The sequence below is a fragment of the Pogoniulus pusillus genome, chromosome 1, assembly GCF_015220805.1.
Source record: "Pogoniulus pusillus isolate bPogPus1 chromosome 1, bPogPus1.pri, whole genome shotgun sequence".
NCBI classification, from domain to species: Eukaryota; Metazoa; Chordata; class Aves; order Piciformes; family Lybiidae; genus Pogoniulus; species Pogoniulus pusillus.
In genome coordinates this window covers 6330665-6356445 of record NC_087264.1, presented here as the reverse complement: position 1 = coordinate 6356445, position 25781 = coordinate 6330665, and the positions used below count along the sequence as shown (strand labels likewise).

Below are 25781 nucleotides of genomic sequence, written 5' to 3'. Positions count from 1 at the left end.
GGAGGTGCTGGTGGATGAGGAGCTCAACACGAGCCACAGTGTGCACTTGCAGCCCAGAAAGCCCGATCATTACATGAAATCTCCCTGACTTTCCATGGACCTTTCTGTCCCAGGGACTCAGCCCAGTGCAGGCACTAACACAGGGGATAGCCTAACTTCTTGGAAATGTCATTTACATAGATGTCATTTACCTGGACCTGAGCAAGGGCTTTGACACTGTCCTGCACCACATCCTGGTCTCCAAGCTGGTGACACATGGGTTTGATGGGTGGACCACGGGACGGATAATGAACTGGCTTGATGGCTGCATTCAGAGTGTGGTTGTCAATGGATCCATGTCCAAGTGGAAGTCAGTGACAAGTGGAGTCCCTCAGGAATCAGTCCTGGGACCAGTCTTGTTCAACATCTTTGTTGGTGCCGTGGACAGAGGCATTGAGTGCACCCTCAGCAAGTTTGCTGCTGACACCAAGCTGTGTGGTGCAGAAGGAACAGTGGAGGGAAGGGATCCATCCAGAGGGACCTGCACAGGCTGGAGAGGTGGGCACAAACCAATCTCATAAGATTCAACAAGACCAAGTGGAGTGTCCTGCATCGGGGTTGAGGCAATGCCAAGCACAAAACCAGGCTGGGCAGTGAGTGGCTAGAGAGCAGCCCTGAGGAGAAGGACTTGGAGGTGCTGGTGGATGAGAAGCTCAACATGAGCCAGCAGTGTGCACTTGCAGCCCAGCCTGGGCTGCATCAGGAAAATTGTGGCCAGCAGGTCGAAGGAGGTGATAGTCCCCCACTACTCTGCTCTGCTGAGACCCCACATGGAGTATTGCATCCAGTTATGGAACCCCTATGACAAGAAGGATGTGGAGATGCTGGAGTGTGTCCAGAGAAAGGCCACGAGGATGCTTAGAGGGCTGGAGCAGCTCTGCTGTGAGGACAGACTGAGAGAGTTGGGGCTGTTCAGTCTGGAGAAGAGGAGGCTCTGAGGTGACCTTCTTGTGGCCTTCCAGTATCTGATGGGGGCCTACAAAAAAGCTGGGGAGGGACTTTTGAGGCTATCAGGGAGTGACAGGACTGGGGGGAATGGAGCAAAGCTGGAGGTGGGGAGACTCAGACTGGATGTGAGGAGGAAGTTGTTGAGCATGAGAGTGGTGAGAGCCTGGAATGGGTTGCCCAGGGAGGTGGTTGAGGCCTCATGGCTGGAGGTGTTTAAGGCCAGGCTGGCTGAGGCTGTGGGCAGCCTGATCTAGGGTAGGGTGTCTGTGCCCACGTCAGGGGGGTTGGAACTAGCTGATCCTTGTGGTCCCTTCCAACCCTGACTGATTCTATGATTCTAATCTCTTTTTCTTCTGGACATGCTGGTAAAAAACATGGAGAGAATTGAAGTTCATTTACTAGCCCCCATCATTAACAGGGGTTGCATCAGTGAAATGGTGAGGGGCACAGGGACAATTGTCTTTGCTTAGTAAAAGGCATCTGTGCAAGTGATTTGGAGGAAAATTCCCTGGAGACTATAGGAAATTCTCTAACTTATTGTACTCATTAATATAGATATTTGAAAAAAAATATTCCCAAACATATGTCTTCTTTGTAATCCAATACACTCTTTTCTGGACCCAAAGGAGATATCACACAGTTATTAATATATTTCTTTGCATGTCTCATTAATATATAATGGGAAAATGGTATTTTCTTCTTGAAGAATTGTCCATTGCATGTTATAATGATCTGATGATGATCTGGACTAGGGGATTGAGTCCAGCATCAGTAAGTTTGCAGATGACTCCAAGCTAGGAGCAGGTGTGGAGCTGTTGGAGGGTAGGAGAGCCCTGCAGAGGGACACTGACAGGCTGCATGGGCAGAGGCCAATGGGATGAGATTGAACAAGGCCAAGTGCAGGGTTGTACACTTTGGCCACAACAACCCCAAGCAGCACTACAGGCTGGGGACAGAGTGGCTGGATAGCAGCCAGAAGGAAAGGGACCTGGGGGTGCTGGTAGAGAGTAGGTGAATATGAGGCAGCAGTGTGCCCAGGTGGCCAAGAGAGCCAATGGCATCCTGGCCTGTATCAAGAACAGTGTGGCCAGTAAGAAAAGGGAGGTTATTCTTCCTCTGGACTCAGCACTGGTCAGGCCACACCTTGAGTACTGTGTCCAGTTCTGGGCTCCTTAATTCAAGAGAGATGTTGAGGGACTGGAACATATCCAGAGAAGGGCAATGAAGCTGGTGAGAGTCCTGGAGCACAGCCCTGTGAGGAGAGGCTGAGGGAGCTGGGGGTGTGCAGCCTGGAGAAGAGGAGGCTCAGGGGTGACCTCATTGCTGTCTACAACTACCTGAAGGGAGGCTGTAGCCAGGTGAGGGTTGATCTCCTCTGCCAGGCAACCAGCAATAGAACAAGAGGACACAGTCTCAAGTTGTGCCAGGGGAGGTCTAGGCTGGAGGTCAGGAGGAAGTTCTTTAGAGAGAGAGTGATTTCCCATTGGAATGGGCTGCCCAGGGAGGTGGTGGAGTCACCATCCCTGGAGGTGTTGAAGCAAAGCCTGGCTGAGGCACTTAGTGCCATGGTCTAGTTGATTGTCTAGGGCTGGGTGCTAGGTTGGACTGGATGATCTTGGAGGTCTCTTCCAGCCTGGTTGATTCTATGATTCTATGATAAATATCTTCATTCTGACTTTCTGGAAGCTGAATGGTTTGCACAGAAATATGTTAAGCATATTATTTACTTATTTCACTTTTTTATATTCATGTGCTTGTTGGTCTTCTATTCTATCTCCTGCATTCCTTCACTTCAAGGGTTTCCTGACTTAGATTTGCTTTTTCCCAAGCTCTGTCAGTCTTCCAAAACCATGTGAGCCCAGCAATTTTTGTGAGCATAGCTAACATTCAAAAGAATTGGCTAAAAATCTATTATTGCAATGTCAGAATCTATTTAGCACAATCTCCTTCTACTGAGATCATCAAACAAAAAGCTGTGTATGGCAGCACAAATATTTACACCAAATAGAGCCTCTATCTAATTTTAGGTACCCACACCCACCACACCCACTGGGAAATGAAAGCAGTCTCTTTCAGGTTATGCTTCCAGCTCTTCTAAAGAGGAAGATCCATTAGGCCCCACCTATTATGCCTTCTCATAACCTCTGACGGCTTTGTTTTCATTCTTGCCTGACAGGTCACAGCAGTGGCACACTAAAACAGAGTGGCTGGAAAGCAGCCAGGAAGAAAGGGACCTGGGGGTAATGATAGATAGTAGCTGAAGATGAGGCAGCAGTGTGCCCAGGTGGCCAAGAGAGCCAATGGCATCCTGGCCTGGATCAGGAACTGTGTGGCCAGTAGGACAAGGGAGGTTATTCTGCCCCTGTACTCAGCACTGGTCAGGCCACACCTTGAGTGCTGTGTCCAGTTCTGGGCTCCTCCATTCAAGAGAGATGTTGAGGTGCTGGAATGTGTCCAGAGAAGGGTGATGAAGCTGGTGAGGGGCCTGGAGCACAACCCTGTGAGGAGAGGCTGAGGGAGCTGGGGGTGTTTAGCCTGGAGAAGAGGAGGCTCAGGGGTGACCTCATTGCTGTCTACAACTCCCTGAAGGGAGGCTGTAGCCAGGTGGGGTTGGTCTCTTCTTCCAGGCAACCAGCAAGAGAACAAGGGGACACAGTCTCAAGTTGTGACAGGGGAGGTCTAGGCTGGATGTTAGGAGGAAGTTCTTCCCAGAGAGAGTGATTGGTATTGGAATGGGCTGCCCAGGGAGGTGGTGGAGGCACCATCCCTGGAGGTGTTGAAGCAAAGCCTGGCTGAGGCACTTAGTGCCATGGTCTGGTTGACTGGCTAGGGCTGGGTGCTAGGTTGGAGTGGATGATGTTGGAGGTCTCTTCCAACCTGGTTGATTCTATGATTCTAAGTCTGCCTTTGAATAATAATGATTACACTAACTGTAAAATGGATAATAACAGCAACCAACTGGAAGTGGCCAGGGGGATGCCTTGCAACAGCTTCTGAGGTTTTACAATTTATTTTCATTTTACAATGGAATGAAAACAAAACCTTCAGATATTTTGTTTTCAATTTAGGTCCTTCTTGTTGTGCTGTCAGAAATAGCCAGAGGGCTCTGGACCTCAAGAATTTGTCCTTACAAGTATGAAAAAAATGCTTCAGCTTTCATGACTCAGCAGTTTCTCCTGGTGGGATAGTTCACCAAAAATGCTCTGGCCAGAACTTCTGCTAACCCCAAAGAGTTCCAAACGGTGAGTCATATTCCCCCAAAACATAGTTGTTTCAGATCACTTGTTTTATGCTTTGTGAGTTGCTTCTGGGCTGTCTTTTCTTAAATATACCTTTCCCCTCCATCCTCTGAAGATGTACATTTGTTTCCCACCCTACTTCAACTCTTCTCAGGCTTTTTTAGTTGTGGGATTTTCTTTTTTTTTTTTCCTCATGCAGCTGTTTGCCTTTTTTAACCTTCCCTAACTTAGACATGGGAAGCAATGTTGGAATAATGCTTTTGTGGTATGCTGTGGCAGAAGTTTGCCAGGAAATAGGTGTCTGCTGGATGGCCTCTGCAATGGATCATAGAATCAACAAGGTTGGAAAAGACCTCCAAGATCGTCCAGTCCAACCTAGCACCCAGCCCTAGCCAGTCAACTAGACCATGGCACTAAGTGCCTCAGACAGGCTTTTCTTGAACACCTCCAGGGATGGTGACTCCACCACCTCCCTGGGCAGCCCATTCCAATGCCAATCACTCTCTCTGGCAACAACTTCCTCCTAACATCCAGCCTAGACCTCCCCCAACACAACTTGAGGCTGTGTCCCCTTGTTCTGTTGCTGGTTGCCTGGAAGAAGAGACCAATCCCCATCTGGCTACAGCCTCCATTCAGGTAGCTGTAGACAGCAATGAGGTCTGCCCTGAGCCTCCTCTTCTCCAGGCTGCACACCCCCAACTCCCTCAGCCTCTCCTCACAGGGCTGTGCTCCAGGACTCTCACCAGCTTCATTGCCCTTCTCTGGACACGTTCCAGTTGTCCCACTACTGTCTTGTGAAGTTCTGTCTGGCAGTTTGTTGGTTCTTACTCATATCAGAGGGCATTTTCCATCAGTCAGGGCTGATATCTGTCAAAAGGCAGGAACATCTGCTCTCATGCCCTGGCCAGCTGCAGCTCTTGCCAGCTCGGAGGCACTTCAGGAAATCAGAAGAGCCACACAGTAATAATTAACACTCAGTGCTTGTGGGGCAGCTGCTATGTGTGCGATGTCTGTGGTTTGGTTTTAGACTCAGCTGGCTCAGAGATGGCTTTACAGGACCCATATCTAGTTCTGGCCAGCTCCATGTTTCATGCTGCACCCAGATGTGCTTTGGAAAGGCAAACTCTTTTTCTCTAGCATTTCAGGTGGGAATCACAGAATCATAGAATAGTTTGGGTTGGAAGGGACCTTAAAGATCATCTAGTTCCAACCCCCTGCCATGGGCACAGACACCCTACCCTAGAGCAGGCTGCCCACAGCCTCAGCCAGCCTGGCCTTAAACACCTCCAGCCATGGGGCCTCAACCACCTCCCTGGGCAACCCATTCCAGCCTCTCACCACTCTCATGCTGAACAACTTCCTCCTCACGTCCAGTCTGAACCTACCCATCTCCAGCTTTGCTTCATTCTCCCTAGTCCTGTCACTACCTGATTGGATAGGGCTGAGTGACAGGTTGGACTGGATGATCTTGGAGGTCTCTTCCAACCTGCTTGGTTCTGTGATGTTCTTGGCATAAATTTCCTATGTCAAACATTATTTCAGATTGGGACCTCATTTTGCATTCACATTCTCTGATGCTTCTTTCCTTCCTTGGAAGCATCAGGAGGGACTTAATGTATTGCTGCAGGCAACTCTTTACAGGAAAAGAAATAAATTGGGCAATGTACTTCAAATAATGGAAGAATGAATTATTTCACCATTTCAGTGGTTTCCCAGGAGGGAGAGTAGAGGGAGAAAATGCACTTAACACTCTAAAATAGTAAAATAACAAGAACCACAGCAACCTCACCCCTCTGGACTTGAATCAAACTGAATGGTTTAGGTAAATTCCCAGCAGGTCTCCAAGTGGCACACACTATCAGAGAAGATGACTATGCCTGGCAAGGGAAATTCTCCATGTTAATGATATCATGAACTGTCTCAGCTCATTTGAAGTTCTTCTGTAAGGCCTGGTTTCTGGCAGATTAGCTGAATGATTTTGGAATATGAATTCCTCTTTTAATGTGGAGTTTGTTCCTGTTTTCATGGATGGTACTCCTGGAAAATTACTTTCTTAATGCTGTATTTCACATATCTTTTTAATGAAATCTGTTACTCCCTTGCTTTCCTGGAACAGGCTTAAAATACTCCAAGCAGCAACTAGATCATAGAATCATAGAATCAACCAGGTTGGAAGAGACCTCCAACATCATCCACTCCAACCTAGCACCCAGCCCTATCCAGTCAACCAGACCATGGCACTAAGTGCCTCAGCCAGGCTTTGCTTCAACACCTCCAGGGACGGTGCCTCCATCACCTCCCTGGGCAGCCCATTCCAATGCCAATCACTCTCTCTGTGAAGAACTTCTTCCTAACATCCAGCCTATACCTACCCTGGCACAACTTGAGACTGTGTCCCCTTGTTCTATTGCTGGTTGTCTGGGAGAAGAGACCAACCCCCACCTGGCTACAATGTCCCTTCAGGTAGTTGTAGACAGCAATGAGGTCACCCCTGAGCCTCCTCTTCTCCAGGCTAAACAGGCCCAGCTCCCTCAACCTATCCTCATAGGATTTGTGCTCCAGGCCCCTCACCAGCTTTGTTGCCCTTCTCTGGACACCTTCCAGCACCTCAACATCTCTCTTGAATTGAGGGGCCCAGAACTGGACACAGCACTCAAGGTGTGGCCTGACCAGTGCTGAGTCCAGGGGCAGAATAACCTCCCTTGTCCTACTGGCCACACTGTTCCTGATGCAGGCCAGGATGCCATTGGCTCTCTTGGCCACCTGGGCACACTGCTGGCTCATCTTCAGCCTACTATCTACCAGTACCCCCAGGTCCCTTTCCTCCTGGCTGCTCTCCAGCAACTCTGTCCCCAGCCTGTGGTGCTGCTTGGGGTTGTTGTGGCCAAAGTGCAGAACCCTGCACTTGGCCTTGTTAAATCTCATCCCATTGGCCTCTGCCCTCCCATGCAGCCTGTCCAGGTCCCTCTGCAGGGCTCTCCTACCTTCCAACAGATCAAAACCTGCTCCTAGCTTGGTGTCATCTGCAAACTTACTGATGCTGGACTCAATGCCCTGAGATGACAAAGAGAGGGAGGGAGTTGTGAGTAATTTTGGAGATTACATACATGGAAGAAAGCAAAGCAGCACTAGCAAGGTAAGCTATCTTTCTCAGAGCCTAAATAAGAGCATCTAAATGCCATCTTAAGTTTTTTTTTTCTGGCTTTTGCTCAAAATTTTAATGGTGAGTTTTCAGAGAGTCAAAATGGGATTAAATAAGAGAGCTGATTCTATCACACAGCTCTGGTGAGACCTCACCTGAAGTACTGTGTTAAGCTCTGGGGTCCTTGATACAAGAAGGTTGTGGACCTGATAGAGTGGGTCCAGAGGAGGGTTCGAGAGGGCTGGAATATGTCACCTTCCAAGACAGGTTGAGAGAGCTGGGATTGTTCAGCCTGGAGAAGAGAAGGCTCCAGGCACACCTTCCAGTACCTTCAGGGGGGCTAAAAGAATGCTGAGGAGGGACTGTTTACAAAGTTGTGCAGCACTAGGATGAGGGGCAGTGGTTTTAAGCTAAAGAAGGGTATATTTAGATTGAACATTAGAAAGAAGTTCTTTACTATGAGGGTGATAGAACACTGGAACACATTTCTCAGGGAGGTGGTGGAGATCCCATCTCTGGAGGCATTCAAAGTCAGGCTTGATGGGGCTCTCTAGTTGGAGATGTTCCTGCTTACTGCAGAGGGGTGAATTAGAGGATCACTAGAGGTCACTTCCAATCCAGTGCATTCCAAGATTCTATGTTCCTATGATTCTAAACTAGAAAGAAACTGGAAGGAATTCTATAGTATCCTTCATGTTTTGATGCAGCTGAAAAGGTCTGTGTGTAGTTATGACTCAACAAAAGTGAAGACTAAACAAGAATGAACACCTCTAGAGGTATTCTGTCATCTATCTGTGGTTAGTGAAGTTTGTGTGCTCATGTGGAGTCATTTGGGGAATAGAATCATGTAACCTGACCTGTCAAGAGTAGTACTTTTGTCCAAGCTTGAATAGACAGCACAAAGTCCTCAACATTACTTCTACAAGCCGTTGCTTGATAATATAAATAGATAGCCTCAAGTGGCATTTTAAGTGCAGATTTGTTCCAGACCTGAGATTCTCTGGTGGAAATTTCACAGAATTAACCAGGTTAGAAAAGACCTCTGAGTCCAACCTAACACCTAACCCTTCCAATTAGCTAAATCATTGCACTATGTGCCTCATCCACCCTCCTTTTAAACACCACCAGAGATGGTGACTCCACCACCTCCAAGGGCAGCCCATTCCAATGGGCAATCACTCTTGCTGTGAAGAACTTCTTCCTAACATCCAGCCTAAACCTGGGTTAGGGTTAGGGTTAGGGTGCCTTGGCACAACTTGAGACTGTGTCCCCTTGTTCTGTTGCTGGTTGCCTGGCAAAAGAGATCAACCCCCACCTGGCTGCAACCTCCTTTCAGGTACTTGTAGACAGCAATGAGGTCAGCCCTGAGCCTCCTCTTCTCCAGGCTGCACACCCCCAGCTCCCTCAGCATCAACTCACAGGGCTGTGTTCCAGCCCCCTCACCAGCCTTGCTGCCCTTGTCTGGACACATTCAAGCACCTCAATATCTCTCTTAAATTGAGGGGCCCAGAACTGGACAGAATACTCAAGGTGTGGCCTGACCAGTGCTGAGTACAGAGGCAGAGTGACTTCCTTGGTCTTGCTGGCCAATGCTTCACCCTTTAAATGAAAAATAAGGTCTCTGAATGCATGCTCATGGGCAGGGTCACAAGAAACTTAACCCCAGAACTAGGAAAAAAAAGGCATTGATTTTGTGGAAGTTAGTGGAGGAGAGGTAAATGCTGAAGTAAACTCACCAGTTCTGAAAGGGAGGTGGGGAGGTGGCTTAGAGGCCAAGAGTGTCTGAGAGAGGAATGGTCTGGCTGTTGAGGATGGAGCTGCTTGCAGCAGCTGGATTGCTGCCTACTCTGGAGCTGGAGCATGAGACAGTTTGTGAAACTAAAACACATTTTCCAACTTGATGGGATTTTCCTTATGGTCTGTTCTCAGCAAAGCAGCATTATTATTGTAAATAGATGCTCTTTCTGTCTCATCTCCCAGGGGATAAAAATGACTGTTATGCTTGAACATGTATGTTTTCCCACTCATTGCTGAAGCTGTTCTATTTCTTAAAGCCTGCAGAGAGCCAAGCATTAGCAGATACTGTTAATATCATTACTTCAAAGTTAGAGCTGGATGTCTGTGCCAGCTAGTCTTTAATATGAGACGTGGCCTCTGTCCCCTCAGAATTGCAGGGCTTGGAAAGTAGTTCTAGTGAGCCATCTCAAACACTCTCTTGCTCTGTGGCTAGACCCTTCTGTCCAGCCCCTCTGTGCAGTCCTCTTTAACTCTTTCAGACGCCTGAGCGCTGGATCCTGTGCTTATCACCAGGGCTGCTATTTCCATGATACAACTGCATCCTGTCATGAAACAGGAGTGAGGATCCTGGTACACTGCTGTGCATCTCTTTCCTTCCAGCTCCCAGGCCATCACCTTCCTGACTGCCACTCACTGTTCCTGGGAATATTTTTACAGCTGTCCACCTTTCTCCTTTGGGAGTCTTTTTCCCACCTTCCCCTCCTCAGTGTTTCTCCTGTTAGTGAGCAGTTTTTTTCCAGCCTTCTCTTCCCTTGGGGATGGTTTGTGCATTTCATGTTTATGGATTCATTGCTTTGCCAGTCCTGGAGTCAGATAGGCAACCCTGGGGCAAGCTCTGCTCCATGGAGCAAAGCTGGAGGTGGATAGGTTCAGACTGCATGTGAGGAGGAAGCTGTTGAGCATTAGAGTGCTGAGAGGCTGGAATGGGTTGCCCAGGGAGGTGGTTGAGGCCCCATGGCTGGAGATGTTTAAGGCCAGGCTGGATGGGGCTCTGGCCAGCCTGCTCTAGGGTAGGGCGTCCCTGGGCATGGCAGGGGGGGTTGGAATTAGATGACCCTTGTGGTCCCTTCCAACCCTGACTGATTCTATGGTTCTATTTGCTGGTGCACTCAACCCACATTAAATCTGGGGAGCTGTGCTAGCTAAAATGCCAGGCTCTCATGGTCTTTCATGCTTTCCCCTTCCCTGGGATTGCAAATACACGTTGGACTCGATGATCTGTGAGGTCTCTTCCAACCCTGATGATACTATGATACTATGATATGATGATGATACACCACTTTACTTAAGGGGGCTATCTGGAGATGTCACTTCCTAGCAAGTGCCACAGGGGGCAGAAGTTACTGTGTTCCCCAGGACCCTTCTAAGCAATCTTGCCTACTGCCATGTGATGACTTTCTATGCCCACAGTGACAGCTGTTGAAAAAAAGGGCTCTGGTCCTCATCATAGATCTAAGAATATGTATGCCTCAGATCAAATGCTAAGGAAAAGCCATCACTGCACAATGAGCTCTGCATCCATTTTAGCTAAAGTTAGTAGCAATGACATGGTTGGATAGCATCATTGGGTTCTCTTGCATGGTGTTCTCCCTTGGTGGTATCCTAACTGCTGAGACATGATGGATGGTGCATAGGACTGCAGTGAGGTGTAATGATGCATCCTCAGATTTGAGAGAGTTTTCCTGTCCATCTGGATGCATCAGAAAGTCATTGGCTTATGAATGATGCTTGAGCATTTTAGCATATGTAGGAGTTGCATGTAAGCCTTAGTCCCTGCATTCTGCCAAGTGTGGTGGTAGTATGGCTTGAATCATAGAATCAGTCAGGGTTGGAAGGGACCACAAAGATCATCTAGTTCCAACCTCCCTGCCATAGGCAGGGACACCCAGGTTGGCCACAGCCTCATCCAGCCTGGTCTTAAAGACCTCCAGGGACGGGGCCTGAGCCACCTCCCTGGGCAACACATTCCAGGCTCTCACCACTCTCACGGGTGAGAGTCTTGAGTGAGAGATTTCTGACTTTCAATATGAGTAATGCTGGATAACAAATATGGTAAACCAACTTTTTTCCCCTTTTAAACTGTTTGTTATTAGCCATTGTTTTAAAGCATGTTTTTCCATGATCCTTTGTGGGGAAAAAAAAAGAGATCTAAATATCAATTCGTAAATTCAGTCTAGAATTCATTTAGTACCTCTTGGGATAAAACTTGAGGTGACAATTCATACAGTTTTCATTCTACAGTAACTTACTCCCTGCCTTAGTTCCCAGGATCATAGAATTTCTTAGATTGGAAAAGACCTTCAAGATCACCGAGTCCAAGCATTAGTTTCACACTGACAAGTCCTTGACTAAACCAAATCCCTCAGCACAACATCTAACCACTATGAATATATCAGCTAGGAGACTGATGAGTGATCATTTGAAAAAGCAGGCTAGCAACATAGTAACTTGGAGTTTTTTTCATTGCAAAGATAAACAATAATTTGACAGGAGATGTCATTGCTGTTTAATGACTTTGTCTGAACAGAACAATTGAAGGAAATAGGTTTGCTCTTCCTCATCCCTTGCCATTTCCATGATGTCACTAGGTTTGGCCATAACAAATGGAAACTTAGGACATAGGAAAGGCACTGCCTTCAGGGCAGAATATACATGCATGGTACCAATGGTATGAAGCATCAGTACAGACATCTAGGTATCATGGTTTATCAAGAGGACAGAAAATGAGAAGGAAGTTTTAGTGGAGAGAATTTGCACTCAGTCAGTAACTAAGCCACTGTAATGGTGACTTAGTAAACATTCTGCCATGTCCTGGAGAAATTAAGTTTGCACAACTAGGAATTTGGTTGCTTTCATATCTTTGCAAAGGTTTTGCTTGCTTAACTGCCTTTGCTGAGTGCTTGGTTCTGTTTCCTGCATATGGAGCATCTGGTGTTTGCCTGACTGTTATTCAGCAACACCTGTATATCATTCTGGCTGGTGGATGGCTGGCCACAAATACTGAGTCAATTATTCATTTTTAAAGTGGTGGACATGACTTAGTTCAGACTGTAGAGATTGTTACTCAAAAGCCAGAGGCTATAGTTTCAGTTTTGGTTTCCTCAGCTGATGTCACCTCCAGCATTGTTTTGCTGATTAGAAAGACAGGGAAAAACTAATCACAGAATAGAATCATAGACTCATAGAATCAACCAGGTTGGAAGAGACATCCAAGATCATCCAGTCCAACCTATCACCCAGCTCTATCCAGTCAACCAGACCATGGCACTAAGTGCCTCAGCCAGGCTTCTCTTCAACACCTTCAAGGACGGTGACTCCACCACCTCCCTGGGCAGCCCATTCCAATGCCAATCACTCTCTCTGCCAACAGCTTCCTCCTAATATCCAGCCTAGACCTCCTCTGGCACAACTTGAGACTGTGTCCTCTTGTTCTGTTGCTGATTGCCTGGGAGAAGAGACCAACCCCCAGATGGCTACAACAGGTAGTTGTACACAGCAATGAGGTCACCCCTGAACCTCCTCATCTCCAGGCTAAGCATCCCCAGATCCCTCAGCCTCTCCTCACAGGGCGGAGCTCCAGGCCCTCACCAGCTTCTTCATCCTTCTCTGGACACCTTCCAGTACCTCAACATCTCTCTTGAACTGAGGAGCCCAGAACTGGACACAGCACTCAAGGTGTGGCCTGACCAGTGCTGAGTACAGGGGAAGAATAACCTCCCTTGTCCTACTGGCCACACTGTTCCTGATGCAGGCCAGGATGCCATTGGCTCTCTTGGCCACCTGGGCACACTGCTGGCTCATCTTCAGCTACTCTCTACCAGTACCCCCAGGTCCCTTTCTTCCTGGCTGCTCTCCAGCCACTCTGTCCCCAAAGAGTGGCTGTTTTGGAGCACTGGATAAGAAAAGGGTTATTTTCTCATTGATTTCTCACTGTTAACTCTTTTTGTACTCCAGAAAATCCTACCCTATCTCCTTGCTGCAGTCCATTGCTAAGTAAGCAAAATTTCAAAAGCTATTTGCCTCTCCACATTCCATACTCCAAAAAGTCTCTTTCTACAGCACTGAGTACAAGAGCACTGGACTGGGGCAAAGTCAAATCCCAGGGAGTCAAGGTCAGAATCACAGATTTACAGAATGGTAACTGTTGCAAGTGACCTCTGGAGGTTATCTAGTCCAACTTCCCTTGTAAAGCAGGTTGCACAGGATCACATTTAAGTTGATTTTGAATATCTCCAGAGAAGGAGACTCCACAACCTCATCTCTGATGCAGCAGTGAGCAGATTTAAGATAATTTGCCATTCCAGACCCAATTTAGATATTATGCTGGCCCCTAGCAGGATTTGTTGTTTGCTCACATTTTGTTATAGAGGCTGGGGCTCTTTAGCTTGGAGAAGAGGAGACTGAGAGGTGACCTCATCAGTGCTCATAAATATGTAAAGGGTGAGTGCCAGGAGGATGGAGCCAGGCTCTGCTTGGTGATGCCCGATGACAGGACAAGGGGCAATGGGTGGAAGCTGAGGCTTCCCAGGAAGGTAGTGGAGTCACCATCCCTGGAGGTGTTGAAGCAAAGCCTGGATGAGGCACTTAGTGCCATGGTTTAGTTGATTGTCTAGGGCTGGGTGCTAGGTTGGCCAGGATGATCTTGGAGGTCTCTTCCAACCTGGCTGATTCTATGATTCTAGAATGATTCATAGGAAGTTTCGTGTAAACATGAGGAGGAATTTTTTCCTTATGCAGGTGACAGAACACTGGAGCAGGCTGTCCAGGGGGGTTGTGGAGTCTTTCTCTCTGGAGATATTTAAAACCCACCTGGGCACGTTCCTGTGTGATCTACTCCAGGTGATCCTTCTCTGGCAGGGGGATTGGAATGGGCTGCCCAGGGAGGTGGTGGAGTCACCATCCCTGGAGATGTTCAAGAAAAGCCTGGATGAGGCACTTAGTGCCATGGTCTAGTTGACTGGCTAGAGCTGGGGGATAGATTGGACTGGATGATCTTGGAGATCTCTTCCAACCTGGTTGATTCCATGATGATTTTTTGAGGTCCCTTCCAGCCCCTGACTAGGCTGTGATTCTGTGATTATCTCTTGCAGAATTCCTGCTCATTAGCTTATGATAGTGCTCAGCCTCACTGATATCTGGTCCAAAGTCCCTTTGTGCAGACCTTGTTAAAATCTGGTCCCCTGTAACTTCTGCACCGTGATAAGTCCTTGGCTTAAGCACATATCACACAAAGAATTATTTTTAATCCATTTGACTTTCTCATATTTTCAAGCCATTCCCTCAGGACTGTGTCTGACCTTAGAAAAAACCCCATAGTTCTATATCTGAACCACCAGGACACATTCAAATAGTCTATCTTCTTGCTTAGTAGTCTTTGTGTTTCCTACTGCTCTTCAAACACCACATAGCCAATATAAAACTCAAAGTGCTGGGTGCTGCACTTTGGCCACAACAACCCCATGCAGAGATACAGGCTGGGGTCAGAGTGGCTGGAGAGCAGCCAAACAGAGAGGGATCTGGGGGTGATGATTGATACCCGCCTGAACATGAGCCAGCAGTGTGCCCAGGTGGCCAAGAGAGCCAGTGGCATCCTGGCCTGCATCAGGAATGGTGTGGCCAGCAGGAGCAGGGAGGTCATTCTGCCCCTGTACTCTGCACTGGTTAGACCACACCTGGAGTACTGTGTTCAGTTCTGGGCCCCCCAGTTTACGAGGGACATTGAGATGCTTGAGCGTGTCCAGAGAAGGGCGACGAGGCTGGGGAGAGGCCTTGAGCACAGCCCTACGAGGAGAGGCTGAGGGAGCTGGGATTGGTTAGCCTGGAGAAGAGGAGGCTCAGGGGTGACCTTATTGCTGTCTACAACTACCTGAGGGGTGGTTGTGGCCAGGGGGAGGTTGCTCTCTTCTCTCAGGTGGCCAGCACCAGAACGAGAGGACACAGCCTCAGGCTGCGCCAAGGGAGATTTAGGCTGGAGGTGAGGAGAAAGTTCTTCCCTGAGAGAGTCATTGGACACTGGAATGGGCTGCCCGGGGAGGTGGTGGAGTCGCTGTCCCTGGGGCAGTTCAAGGCAGGACTGGACGTGGCACTTGGTGCCATGGTCTGGCCTTGAGCTCTGTGGTAAAGGGTTGGACTTGATGATCTGTGAGGTCTCTTCCAACCTTGGTGATACTGTGACACTGTGAAAACAGTAGACAGAAGAGCTTAGGTGCAATTTAGAGTGGATAATTCTGGATAGAGCACCATGGCTGCTTTTCCTACTCTTCCAGTCCTTCCTGATGTGCGTTGTAGTTTGCTTATTCTCTACATCTAGTTTGTAGGTTGCAAATGTTATTCGTGGTGCAGCATTGGCCCCTGCTGTGCTTGATGCACAGGGACATCCATTGACTGCTAATATCAGATGGAGAAATCAGTTCTCTGCGTCAGGCTGCAGCAGCTTCTGAGCTGTCAGTTGAGTCCTGGGTAATCACCAGGATGCTGGTAGGTATGGGAGGGATTGGTGCAGAGCTCATTTGTGTCTCTTTGTAGCACAAAGCTTTTGTCAGCGTAAAATCGAACCAGGGATAGCAACGGCACAAGGTGAAGCTGTGTAACAGAGCCAGAAGCAAAAGTAGGAAGCAGCTCAAGTGCTGCAGGCTCCTTCTCAGCCACAGCTGCATTTCAGAAGTGTCAGGGAACAACAGGGTCTTTGTCACCACAGTGCTCGGAGCATTGCTGCAGAAACCATCAGCCCTGAGTAAATAGGCTCACAGAGCATGTACACACCTCTGTCTCCGCGGGCTTCGAGTGGCTTGTGCGCCCGCAGGACAATACCGGGATGTGTGTGAGGAAGAGAGATAGGCGAGAGACCTATCTCAAGTCTTTGCATACCATAAAACACCTTCGTAAGAAAAAGATCATAAGATGCTTGGGGGGTGTATAAAGTGCCTCTGAGTATGGAGCAACCATGAGGAGGCTAAGAGTTAGGGGGTCTACAAAATTTATCTTCACAAAAGCCATTCATGAAAGCCTTTGAATTGCATCGGTGGGTTGCTGTTGTGCTAGACCTCGAATGTTCTAGTGAGATCCATGGTTTATTCTGGGTGATACCAGGGAGATTGGCAGAGAAGTCCTTTTAGCTCCCGAGAAGCCAAATGAATACCTCTGTTCTGTGGCTGCTAGTCTAAAACTCCAGATCTTAAAAGAGCCAATGCTTTCTTGTCTCAAGGGTGAAGTTCAAATCTGTACGATCAAAACTGGATGAACATTAAAAGGGAGAGGGAGAAAAAAAAGAAGAGGCAACATTGCAAACATCCATGCAAATAAACATCACAGCTCTCTTTCAGTGCTATTTATAGCTTTTTCAGTTTAATGACCCCAAACACTGCATGAAGGGTTTCTCTAATGTGCTACCAAGACTGTTTATAGGAGACAACTGTCTCAAGAATGTGGTAGTGTAAAGACTCCCACAGCAGCACCCATGCTGAAATCTCAAGTCTCCTTGGGCAGTCTCTTCCTGTCTACTGAAGTTAGGGATGATATGGGATTTAAGTCATTGCTTACACACCATGGCAAACAGAGAAGGGTGGAAATCAGTGGGCATTACCAGTCAGTTCTGAGTAACTGGCATACTGAAATTGTGCACAGGTACTCTTCTGCCTGTAGCTGGAGATACTTGGGACGTTACAGCTCTCATCTGGTTACTACCATGTCTTGAGAGAGGCTGCAACGCAAAGCTGCTCTGTGCACAACCTCTCAATATTGGCCTCTCAGGGTGATCCCAGTCTCCCTCGAGTACTTCTGCCTACTCCAGGACTGAGAACGGCCAGCCAGAGGCAGCCCCATGACCGGTGACAGTCCACTTCCAACCACTTTCTTTTGTGGGAGGACAAGAGGAGCAGGGATTTGAGTCAGCACTGTGACATAAAGGCAAGATCTAACAGGTTTATGGATTTAGACAGGTAAGGAGGAAGCTCTTCACAGAGAGAGTGATTGGCATTGGAATGGGCTGCCCAGGGAGGTGGTGCAGTCACCGTCCCTGGAGGTGTTGAAGCAAAGCCTGGCTGAAGCACTTATTGCCATGGTCTAGTTGATTGTCTAGGGTTGGGTGCTAGGTTGGACTGGATGATCTTGGAGGTCTCTTCCAACCTGCTTGATTCTATGATACAAGCTGACTGCTCTGGGAAGAGAAGTGGTACTGCTCCTATGCTAATTCAAATACCAGAGCAGAAGACTATCCCTTCCTGCATGACCTGCTGGGCCAGCAAGGTTGGAATCACAGTTCTGCAAGACCAGTCAGCACTCCAGTCCACTTCAGTGCAAAGTCAGTTGGATTATCTTAAATCACCACTAAAGAGCAAAAAGGTGTGTCTTGTAACGGTAATTCCTGACTATCTCCTTCTATATTGCTTTTAATTTGCAGAGCTTCAGTCATGGCTGAGCTGTTCTGTATGCTATTCATTAGCTGATCACATGCCACTGCTAATTTTTTTCAAATGGATTCACTATTTATAAATGTTCACCACTCTGTGCCGACAAACGAAGTGAGGGAAGCACAGATCTGTGCCTCTTCGTGCTTTTAATGCAGATCCTTTGTGGCTCTCTTTTGGAGGGATCAACTTAGGCTCATAGAATCATAGAATCAACCAAGTTGGAAGAGACCTCCAAGATTATCCAGTCCAACCTAGCATCCAGCCCTAGACAATCAACCAGACCATGGCACTAAGTGCCTCAGCCAGGCTTTGCTTCAACACCTCCAGGGATGGCGACTCCACCACCTCCCTGGGCAGCCCATTCCAATGCCAATCACTCTCTCTGGCAAGAACTTGCTCCTAACATTCAGTCTGTACCTCCTTCAGCACAGCTTGAGACTGTGTACCGTTGTTCTATTGCTGGTTGCCTGGCAGAAGAGACCAACCCCCACCTGGCTACAGTGTCCTTTCAGGGAGTTGTAGGCAGCAATGAGGTCCCCCCTGAATGTCCTCTTCTCCAGGCTGCACACCCCCAGATCCCTCAGCCTCTCCTCACAGGGCTGTGTCCCAGGCCTCTCACCAGCTCTGTTCTCTGGACATGTTCCAGCACATCAACATCTCTCTTGAATTGAGGGGCCCAGAACTGGACACAGCACTCAAGGTGTGGCCTGGCCAGTGCTGAGTCCAGGGGCAGAATAACCTCCCTTGTCCTGCTGGCCACACAGTTCCTGATACAGGCCAGGATGCCATTGGCTCTCTTGGCCACCTGGGCACACTGCTGGCTCATGTTCAGCTGCTATCTACCAGTACCCTCAGGTCTCTTTCTGTCTGACTGCTCTCCAGCCACTCTGTCCCCAGCCTGTAGCACTGCTTGGGGTTGTTGTGGCCAAAGTGTAGAACCCTGCACTTGGCCTTGTTAAATCTCATCCTATTGGCCTCTGAACTTCCTTCATTTACCAAAGGTGCATCTTTGGCTTTTAAAGCTATATGCATGGCATTTGTCTGCGTTTTATGCCTGAACTAGACAGTTTATGACTTGCCACCCTCTTCTTCATAGACTTCATCTGATGAGTCTATTCACCTTTGTCTGCACAGTGGGACAAGTTAGTTGCATGGCATTGGTACTACTCCTCAGTCACTGAGGGCTTTTACAGTAAAAATCACAGTTCACAGTATCACAGATCATCAAGGTTGGAAGAGACCTCATAGATCTCAAGGCTAGACCATGGCACCAAGTGCCACGTCCAATCCTGCCTTGAACAGCTCCAGGGACTGCAACTCCACCACCTCCCCGGGCAGCCCATTCCAGTGTCCAATGACTCTCAGTGAAGAACTTTCTCCTCACCTCCAGCCTAAATTTCCCCTGGCACAGCCTGAGGCTGTGTCCTCTTGTTCTGGTGCTGGCCACCTGAGAGAAGAGAGCAACCTCCCCCTGGCCACAACCACCCCTCAGGCACATACTTTAAGAATAGATTAGACTGAATTAGACTAGAAACTGATAGTTCTATATGGAAAGGACCTACTGTGATTATCTAATCCAACTACTTCAGGAGTGATCAGAAGTTTAAGCATGTTATTAAGGGCATTGTCCAAATACCTTTTAAACATTGGCAAGCATGGGACATAACCACCTCAGTAGGAAGCCTGAATAGAAATTTTAGGGTGAATAGATTTTATGCTAAAAGTTTCTGGGTTCTTTAAGGTTCATAAATATCAAATGGGCAGCTTGATGGCTTCCCAGGTAACAAAGGACACACCTCCCTTCTGTATCTCATAGGGCAAGTCAGTTAGTTTTGAGACTACTGAATCAATTCTGCTAGCAATTGAATTGATTTTTCTTTGTTGTTGTTGTTGTTACAACCTCAGCCCTAATTAAATATTTATAACCTCACACAGCGAGGCACAATACGAGTCACCCTGGCTGAGAGACCTTTGCTAATGGATGATCAGCATTTGATGGTCAAAAGACAGAATGGAACCAGCCTGTTAAGGCATCTACTCACTATCTAAACATTCTCTATTGTTACAGTTATTGCCAGTTATATCCTGTTTCTCACTGGCTGGTTTGCCTGCCCTTGAAATAGCCACGTACCTCATGGCTAAACCACTTCAGAGTGGGACCTGGAAATGCATCAAAGGTAAGGAAACCTATTCAGAACTCTGCCCTCCAGCAAAACCTCTTCAAAATACCTTGAGAAATAACCAGACTTGTAAACTTCCATGAATCTGACAAAAGAAACAGTTTTTGGATCCAAGCAACAAATTTGCTTTCCCCATCTGTCTGTCACTGTCTCTGACCCTACTCTACATCCATCATATCTCAGTCCTGGCAATAAGCCCTGAGCAAATTCATTTTTGTGGACTGTGGGTGAAATCTGTGGGAGAGTATTACTAGCATGGAGCTAATAACTAGTTTGGACTTTTGTACAGTGCAGCTGCATACATGGTGAATCACCAATAGCCTTTCATCCCAGGCATTTCTGTATCTGAGTTGTAATGTGTGAGTTATCTGCAGGAAGCCTGTTCCTTCCCTGGGTGAAATCCATCTACTGCCTTCAACTTTCTTAGAGGAAGGCTGGGCCCAAATGTTACAAAGTGGTTTCAAGCCTTTTCATGTGAAAGGCACTGAACAAGTACTGTACAGGTCTAATGCTGGTGGAGCTCAGCCCTTTGAAATGCTAGTTGCTTCCTCTGGGCCATCCTTCTCAATATGTTCACCTGCTTCATCTGTGGCATGAAAAACTGTCCAGGGAAGTGATTAAGAAGATGCAACGAAGCAGGGCAAGCAGACATAGCTGGTGTGTGGAGCCGTGAACAGTTAGTGCCTTGGCCAAAGCAATGGTGCATCTGGAGCTTTTCCCACTGCTGAGCTGGATAGTATCACTGTCTCCAGAGTCACTGGGGTCATGGCAGTGAGAAACTGCTCTGAGATCACCACTCTGCTTCCACACACCACTACCCCAACCCCCTTCCCTTTTTCCATTAGAAATAAGGAAACTGGTAAATGTCCTAGGACTCGCAGCCAGGTTGTGACCAGCTGAGGCAGGAGAGGGTGCTTGCTGCTGCTGCTGCCAGGTTGTGACCTGCTGAAGCAAGGGAGAGTGCTTGCTGCTGCTGCCAGGTTGTGACCTGCTGAGGCAGGAGAGGGTGCTTGCTGCTGCTGCCAGGTTGTGACCAGCTGAGGCAGGAGAGAGTGCTTGCTGCTGCTGCCAGGTTGTGACCTGCTGAGGCAGGAGAGGGTGCTTGCTGCTGCTGCCAGGTTGTGACCTGCTGAAGCAAGGGAGGGTGCTTGCTGCTGCTGCCAGGTTGTGACCTGCTGAGGCAGGAGAGGGTGCTTGCTGCTGCTGCCAGGTTGTGACCTGCTGAAGCAAGGGAGGGTGCTTGCTGCTGCTGCCAGGTTGTGACCTGCTGAGGCAGGAGAGGGTGCTTGCTGTTGCTGGTAATAATGCCTGAGTGAAAAAGCTGCAATGGAAAGTGCAGCTTTGCAGAAATCTGCAGCAATTAATTGCTTTTCAGCATTTCCAGCACAGAAGATCTGGATCAAATGGTTTGGAAAAGTTGAAACAGTTGGTTTTGGCAAGGGCATGGGCAGAGGTAAACAAAGCAACTCCCTGGGGTAAAATCAAACAAGATTTTGAATTTTGAACCCTGTAGGATCTGCCCGTGTGTGAAGTCTCCTTCTGTGTCACAGTGCCTGTGGTCTCACCATGCTTGTGGTACTGCTGTGCCCATGGTGCTGCCATGCTACGCCTCCTCTAGACCATGGGCTGCCATGAAGAGAGATGTGGAAGGGGCTGTTGCAACATAGTATGCAGAAGGTGGTAAACTCAAGGGTAAGGTGAGCCCCAAGTGAGCTCTTTTTTTCTCTCAATACCCAAGATATTTTAAATAGGATATGTTATACTTCATGCCATGTAATAATTTTATGGTTTATGAGTAAGATTTTCTTTCATCACTCTGCTCTAGGAGCAATTTCCACTGCTCACTTTTGTATGTAGTTTTGTAGTGAAATTGGTTTACTAAATGATGGAGTTTCTCAAAACCCAGAAATTCCATGTTTTGACCAATTTTTGTTTTAACCACTGCTGCTGAACAGGGTATATCTCTGCATAGCATGTTAATATATAGAGCTATTTCCCTCCTTATTTTCCTGAGCTCTTTCATTGAAAACATTCTTGGTTTGCATTTCTGTGCTATAGTAGTTAAGAAAGCAAATAAGAATAGCTGGAGACATTTTAGAGGTCTAAGGCTTCAAACCCTGAAAATATAGGCTGATTGAAAAGTGCATGGATACTGCTTTTACCTGGCACCCTAAAGAAATAAGGATTGAACAGTGACTCTCTTCATATTCCCATCCTCTCATCCTTCCTCTCCCTTTTGAGCCTGTTGGCAATTTCTACCACTTTTAGCAGAGAGGAAACAAAATGAAAGCAAGTCCTGTGGCTGGGTAGGGAAGGGAAAATCAGAGTGGTGCCCTCACTGGGGCACCAGCTGGCTGGCATCAGCTCTTATGGTTGTCCACATGCATGTGCCCCCACGCTGGGTAGGGAAGAGAAAATAAGAGTGGTGCTCTCACTGGGGCATCAGCTTTCTGGCACCAGCTCTTATGCTTGTCCACATGCATGTGCCCCCACGCTGGGTAGGGAAGAGAAAATAAGAGTGGTGCTCTCACTGGGGCATCAGCTTTCTGGCACCAGCTCTTATGGTTGTCCACATGCATGTGCCCCCACGCTGGGTAGGGAAGAGAAAATCAGAGTGGTGCCCTCACTGGTGGATCAGTTTGCTGGCATCAGCTCTTGTGGTTGTCCACATGCATGTGCCCCCATGCCATCCAAACCACACAGCCCACAGGACAATGCATACATGCTCTGGTACCAGCTTTTCCATATGCAGAGGTACTCGTAGGGCATGGGAGAGATTGAAGGGCAGGGGGTGTTGTGACTGGTGTATTGCTTGGGAGCGAGACTGTTAAGGACAGGCAGATGCCAGCTTATCACGGGAGAGTGGGTGTTGTTGCAATATAAGACATAAAGTCACGTAGCCAGGCTTCCTTAGGGTTTTTGGCTCGTGCAAGTACTTATTTCCACTATGCAATGTTCTTGTATCTTGTCTGGGTAAAGTTGTTTGGTTTTCTTTAATTCTAAAATGGTCATTAAATGTCTGGTGGGAAGAGCAGAGGAGAGAGAGTTGCTTGCATTCAAAGTGAGGCTGCCCACTCTCGTGGAGGAAAAGATCCTCACATTTCCATGGATCGGATTCTGCAATTACACAGCCTTCTAGTTTGGCCAGTTCATCTGCTAAACCTGACACCAAGCCAGAAAGAAAACAGAGATTTTCCCATTACAGAATACCAAATCTATGATAAGCCACGCCATGAAAATTCAGTTTTTAAGGAGGTGGGGGTAGAAGAAGGGCAACTCCAACTGCTACTGCGAGATAAGCAATGAGTTTTGCAGCGCTTCTGGAATCTGTTTGTCAAGGATCTTACCAACGACGACAACAACAACAACGGTAAACCAAAAGGAGCAGTGAGAGAAGAAAAACACCAGAATCTGAGAGAGGAAAATGTAAGCAGAAGTTAGAAGAGCATTTTTAGCCTATCACACCAGCTGTACAATTTTAGACACAGCTGGGTAAAAGTGACTGCTGCAGAAAGAGGCCTGTGAATGTTGCACGGAATCTGTAGGTCTGCTCTGCACACAGCGATGCAGTGCACATCATCAAAGATCTTGATTATGCTCTCATATTTTTTCTTATACTACAAATTCCTTCATTATAAAGTACTCAAACCAGTCACCACTTCTGCATTCCCCACCATCAAGTTACAGTATTTGAGTGTATTTGTAGATGGAGTAAGAAATGGCTCTGAAAGAGGAGTTACATTCGGATAGTACTGAAAGAGACTACGTTGGCTTTCTCAAAGATTACTCCTTAAGTAAGACATAAAGATCTGAATGTGTTTATCATTTGCCACGAGGCACAATATCACAGACAGCCTATATTATTTTTTAATGTGGATACTGTGCATCACAGCTGCTCCCTGTGAACTTCAGAACTTCAGAATTTCAAAACCAAAGCAAGAATATAAATCAGTGGAGGCTGAATTGTGTTTATCGTCCCCCCCCGAAATCCAGTCAGTTTAATTGCATCGTGAGCACTGCTTATTGTCAAACCCCAAAATAAAAATGGGAAGCAAAGAAATGAATTCTTTGAATAAATCCTGCCTTGCCCCAGTTGTATGAGCTGCCATCTAAGCTGCCCAGCTAGCACCCAGGCCTGAATCACATTCCTGGGTAAGAAGTAACCCATACATCCCCTTTGAAACATCCTCTCCTTAAACTTCCTTTATGTCCCACCTGAAGCTCTCAGTTAAAGCCCTTTTAAAACACTTTCTTACCTGCATAGTGGTCAAACACAGTGGGGACATACTCCTCTGGGAAGGCATCGTTGGCATAGCTCATCAGCAAACAGGTTTTCCCAACTGCACCATCCCCAACCACCACACACTTTAACATCTTCTTGGTGTTGCTGCCGCTCCCGTCAGCGCGGTTGTCATCTTCTTTCTTGCAGTTCATTCTTGCTGCTGCCGCTGCTTTTGCTGCTCCCAGGATTTCCAAGTGCACATGAAGGAAAAATGAAGTGCGATTGTATTGACTTTTCCTGAGTTGGGGAGCTGGGCTTAGGGTGGGGGGTGGGGGGTGGGGGAGTGGGGGGAAGGCAGCAAATCTCAAACTCAGGAAATCATACTAATGTTTCCAGGCTGTCACAGCCGCTTCTAACAATTACCAGATCAGTCAAGAGAATCATTGAGGTAAATAAATTAAACACACAGAGAGGAACAGCATAAAAAAAGAGAAGCCAGTCTGTCCTTTCTCCTTCAGTCAGGAAATCTTCATCCTGCCCCAGAGCTCTCAGGACTTAGTGCGACTTAAAAAATCTCAGCAGCCTGTGGCTTCGATTCACGTCTCCCTTCCTCCAGCTTGGCTGCAGGAATCAGGGATTCCTGCTAAATCCACTCCGTTTTCCATTTCATTTCTAACATGGAGGAGAGCCTGGAGGGTTTTAATGGAGTTTTTCCTTTCTTTCTCCAGCTTGCTGTGTGTCAGGAAATCATGGGTTTCCTGCTGAATTCCATATTAGGATCAGTGGGCTTGTGAAGGGCTGCAAACAATGGGAGCTCTGTGTGTATTTGTACTTTGGAGGAACTCTGCCAGGACATGGAGAAAGAAAAACACTAGAGGTCTCTCTGCAGGATGAAGTTTTCAGGCTTCCTGCTCCATCCCGTACTCGAGCTGCGCTCTCCGGGCTGCCGGCGCTGGGACCAGCGAGGAGGATCTCAGAGCGGCTGTCAGGGAGGTGGGTGTTGGACCTCCATGCTCAGGCAGGCTACGGTGGGACCGGCAGCTGTGCCCCCGCCTGCTGTTCCCAGCCTCCATCTCCTCTCTGTGCCCGTGTCTGTTGTTCCCAGCCTCCATCTCCTCTGATCTCAGGATACATATTTCCCTCCGTTTGGGAGGGGAAGGAGAAGGTGGGAAGGCAGACAGGAGCTGTACCGGGTAGGTAAGAGTTTCGTGTCAACTTTCTGTGTCTATAGGTCTTTAAAGTGTTAGAAGTAATACTTGATTGTTCAATTCAGCCGCTCAGAAAGTTCCTCTTGCAGTTCCCCTCGTTCACTACGAACCCCCCCCCCCAAAAAAAACCAACAAAGCAAAGGAACCCCCCCAAAAAAAACCCAAACAAAAAAAACAACAAAAGAATCCCAACAACGTCTCCCCCAAAATACCCTCCCCAAAAAAGCAAAACAACAACAAAAAAATACCCCAAAAAACCCCAACAAAACAAACCCAACAACAACCCCCCCAAAATACCCCCCAAAATAAAAAAAGCAAAAAAACCCCACCCACCCAAACCCCCCCAAACAAAAAAAACCCAAAAGAAACCCAACAATGTCTCCCCCAAAATACCCCCCCAAAAGCAAAACAACAAAAAAAACCACCCCAAAAAGCCCCAACAAGCCCAACAACAACCCCCCCAAAATACCCCCCAAATAAAAAAAGCAAAAACAAAAAAAAAACACCCAAACAAAAAAAAAAGCCCCAAAAACCCAGACAAAAATGCAAAACGAAAACAAAAAAGCACCCCAAAAAACCCAAACAAAAAAAAACCCAA

At 47.5% G+C, this 25781-nt stretch overlaps 1 protein-coding gene across 1 annotated transcript in view; it reads right to left on the bottom strand.

Annotated features, from left to right (window-relative positions):
- RHOJ (ras homolog family member J) overlaps nt 1-24624 on the bottom strand; it is an 85894-nt gene extending 61270 nt beyond the window's left edge. Inside the window, exon 1 of the mRNA XM_064156331.1 lies at nt 24010-24624. Within this exon, the coding sequence (XP_064012401.1) occupies nt 24010-24187 (178 nt within the window). The 5' untranslated portion in view covers nt 24188-24624. The remainder of the gene's footprint in view (nt 1-24009) is intronic.
- Nucleotides 24625-25781: the final 1157 nt, after the last annotated feature.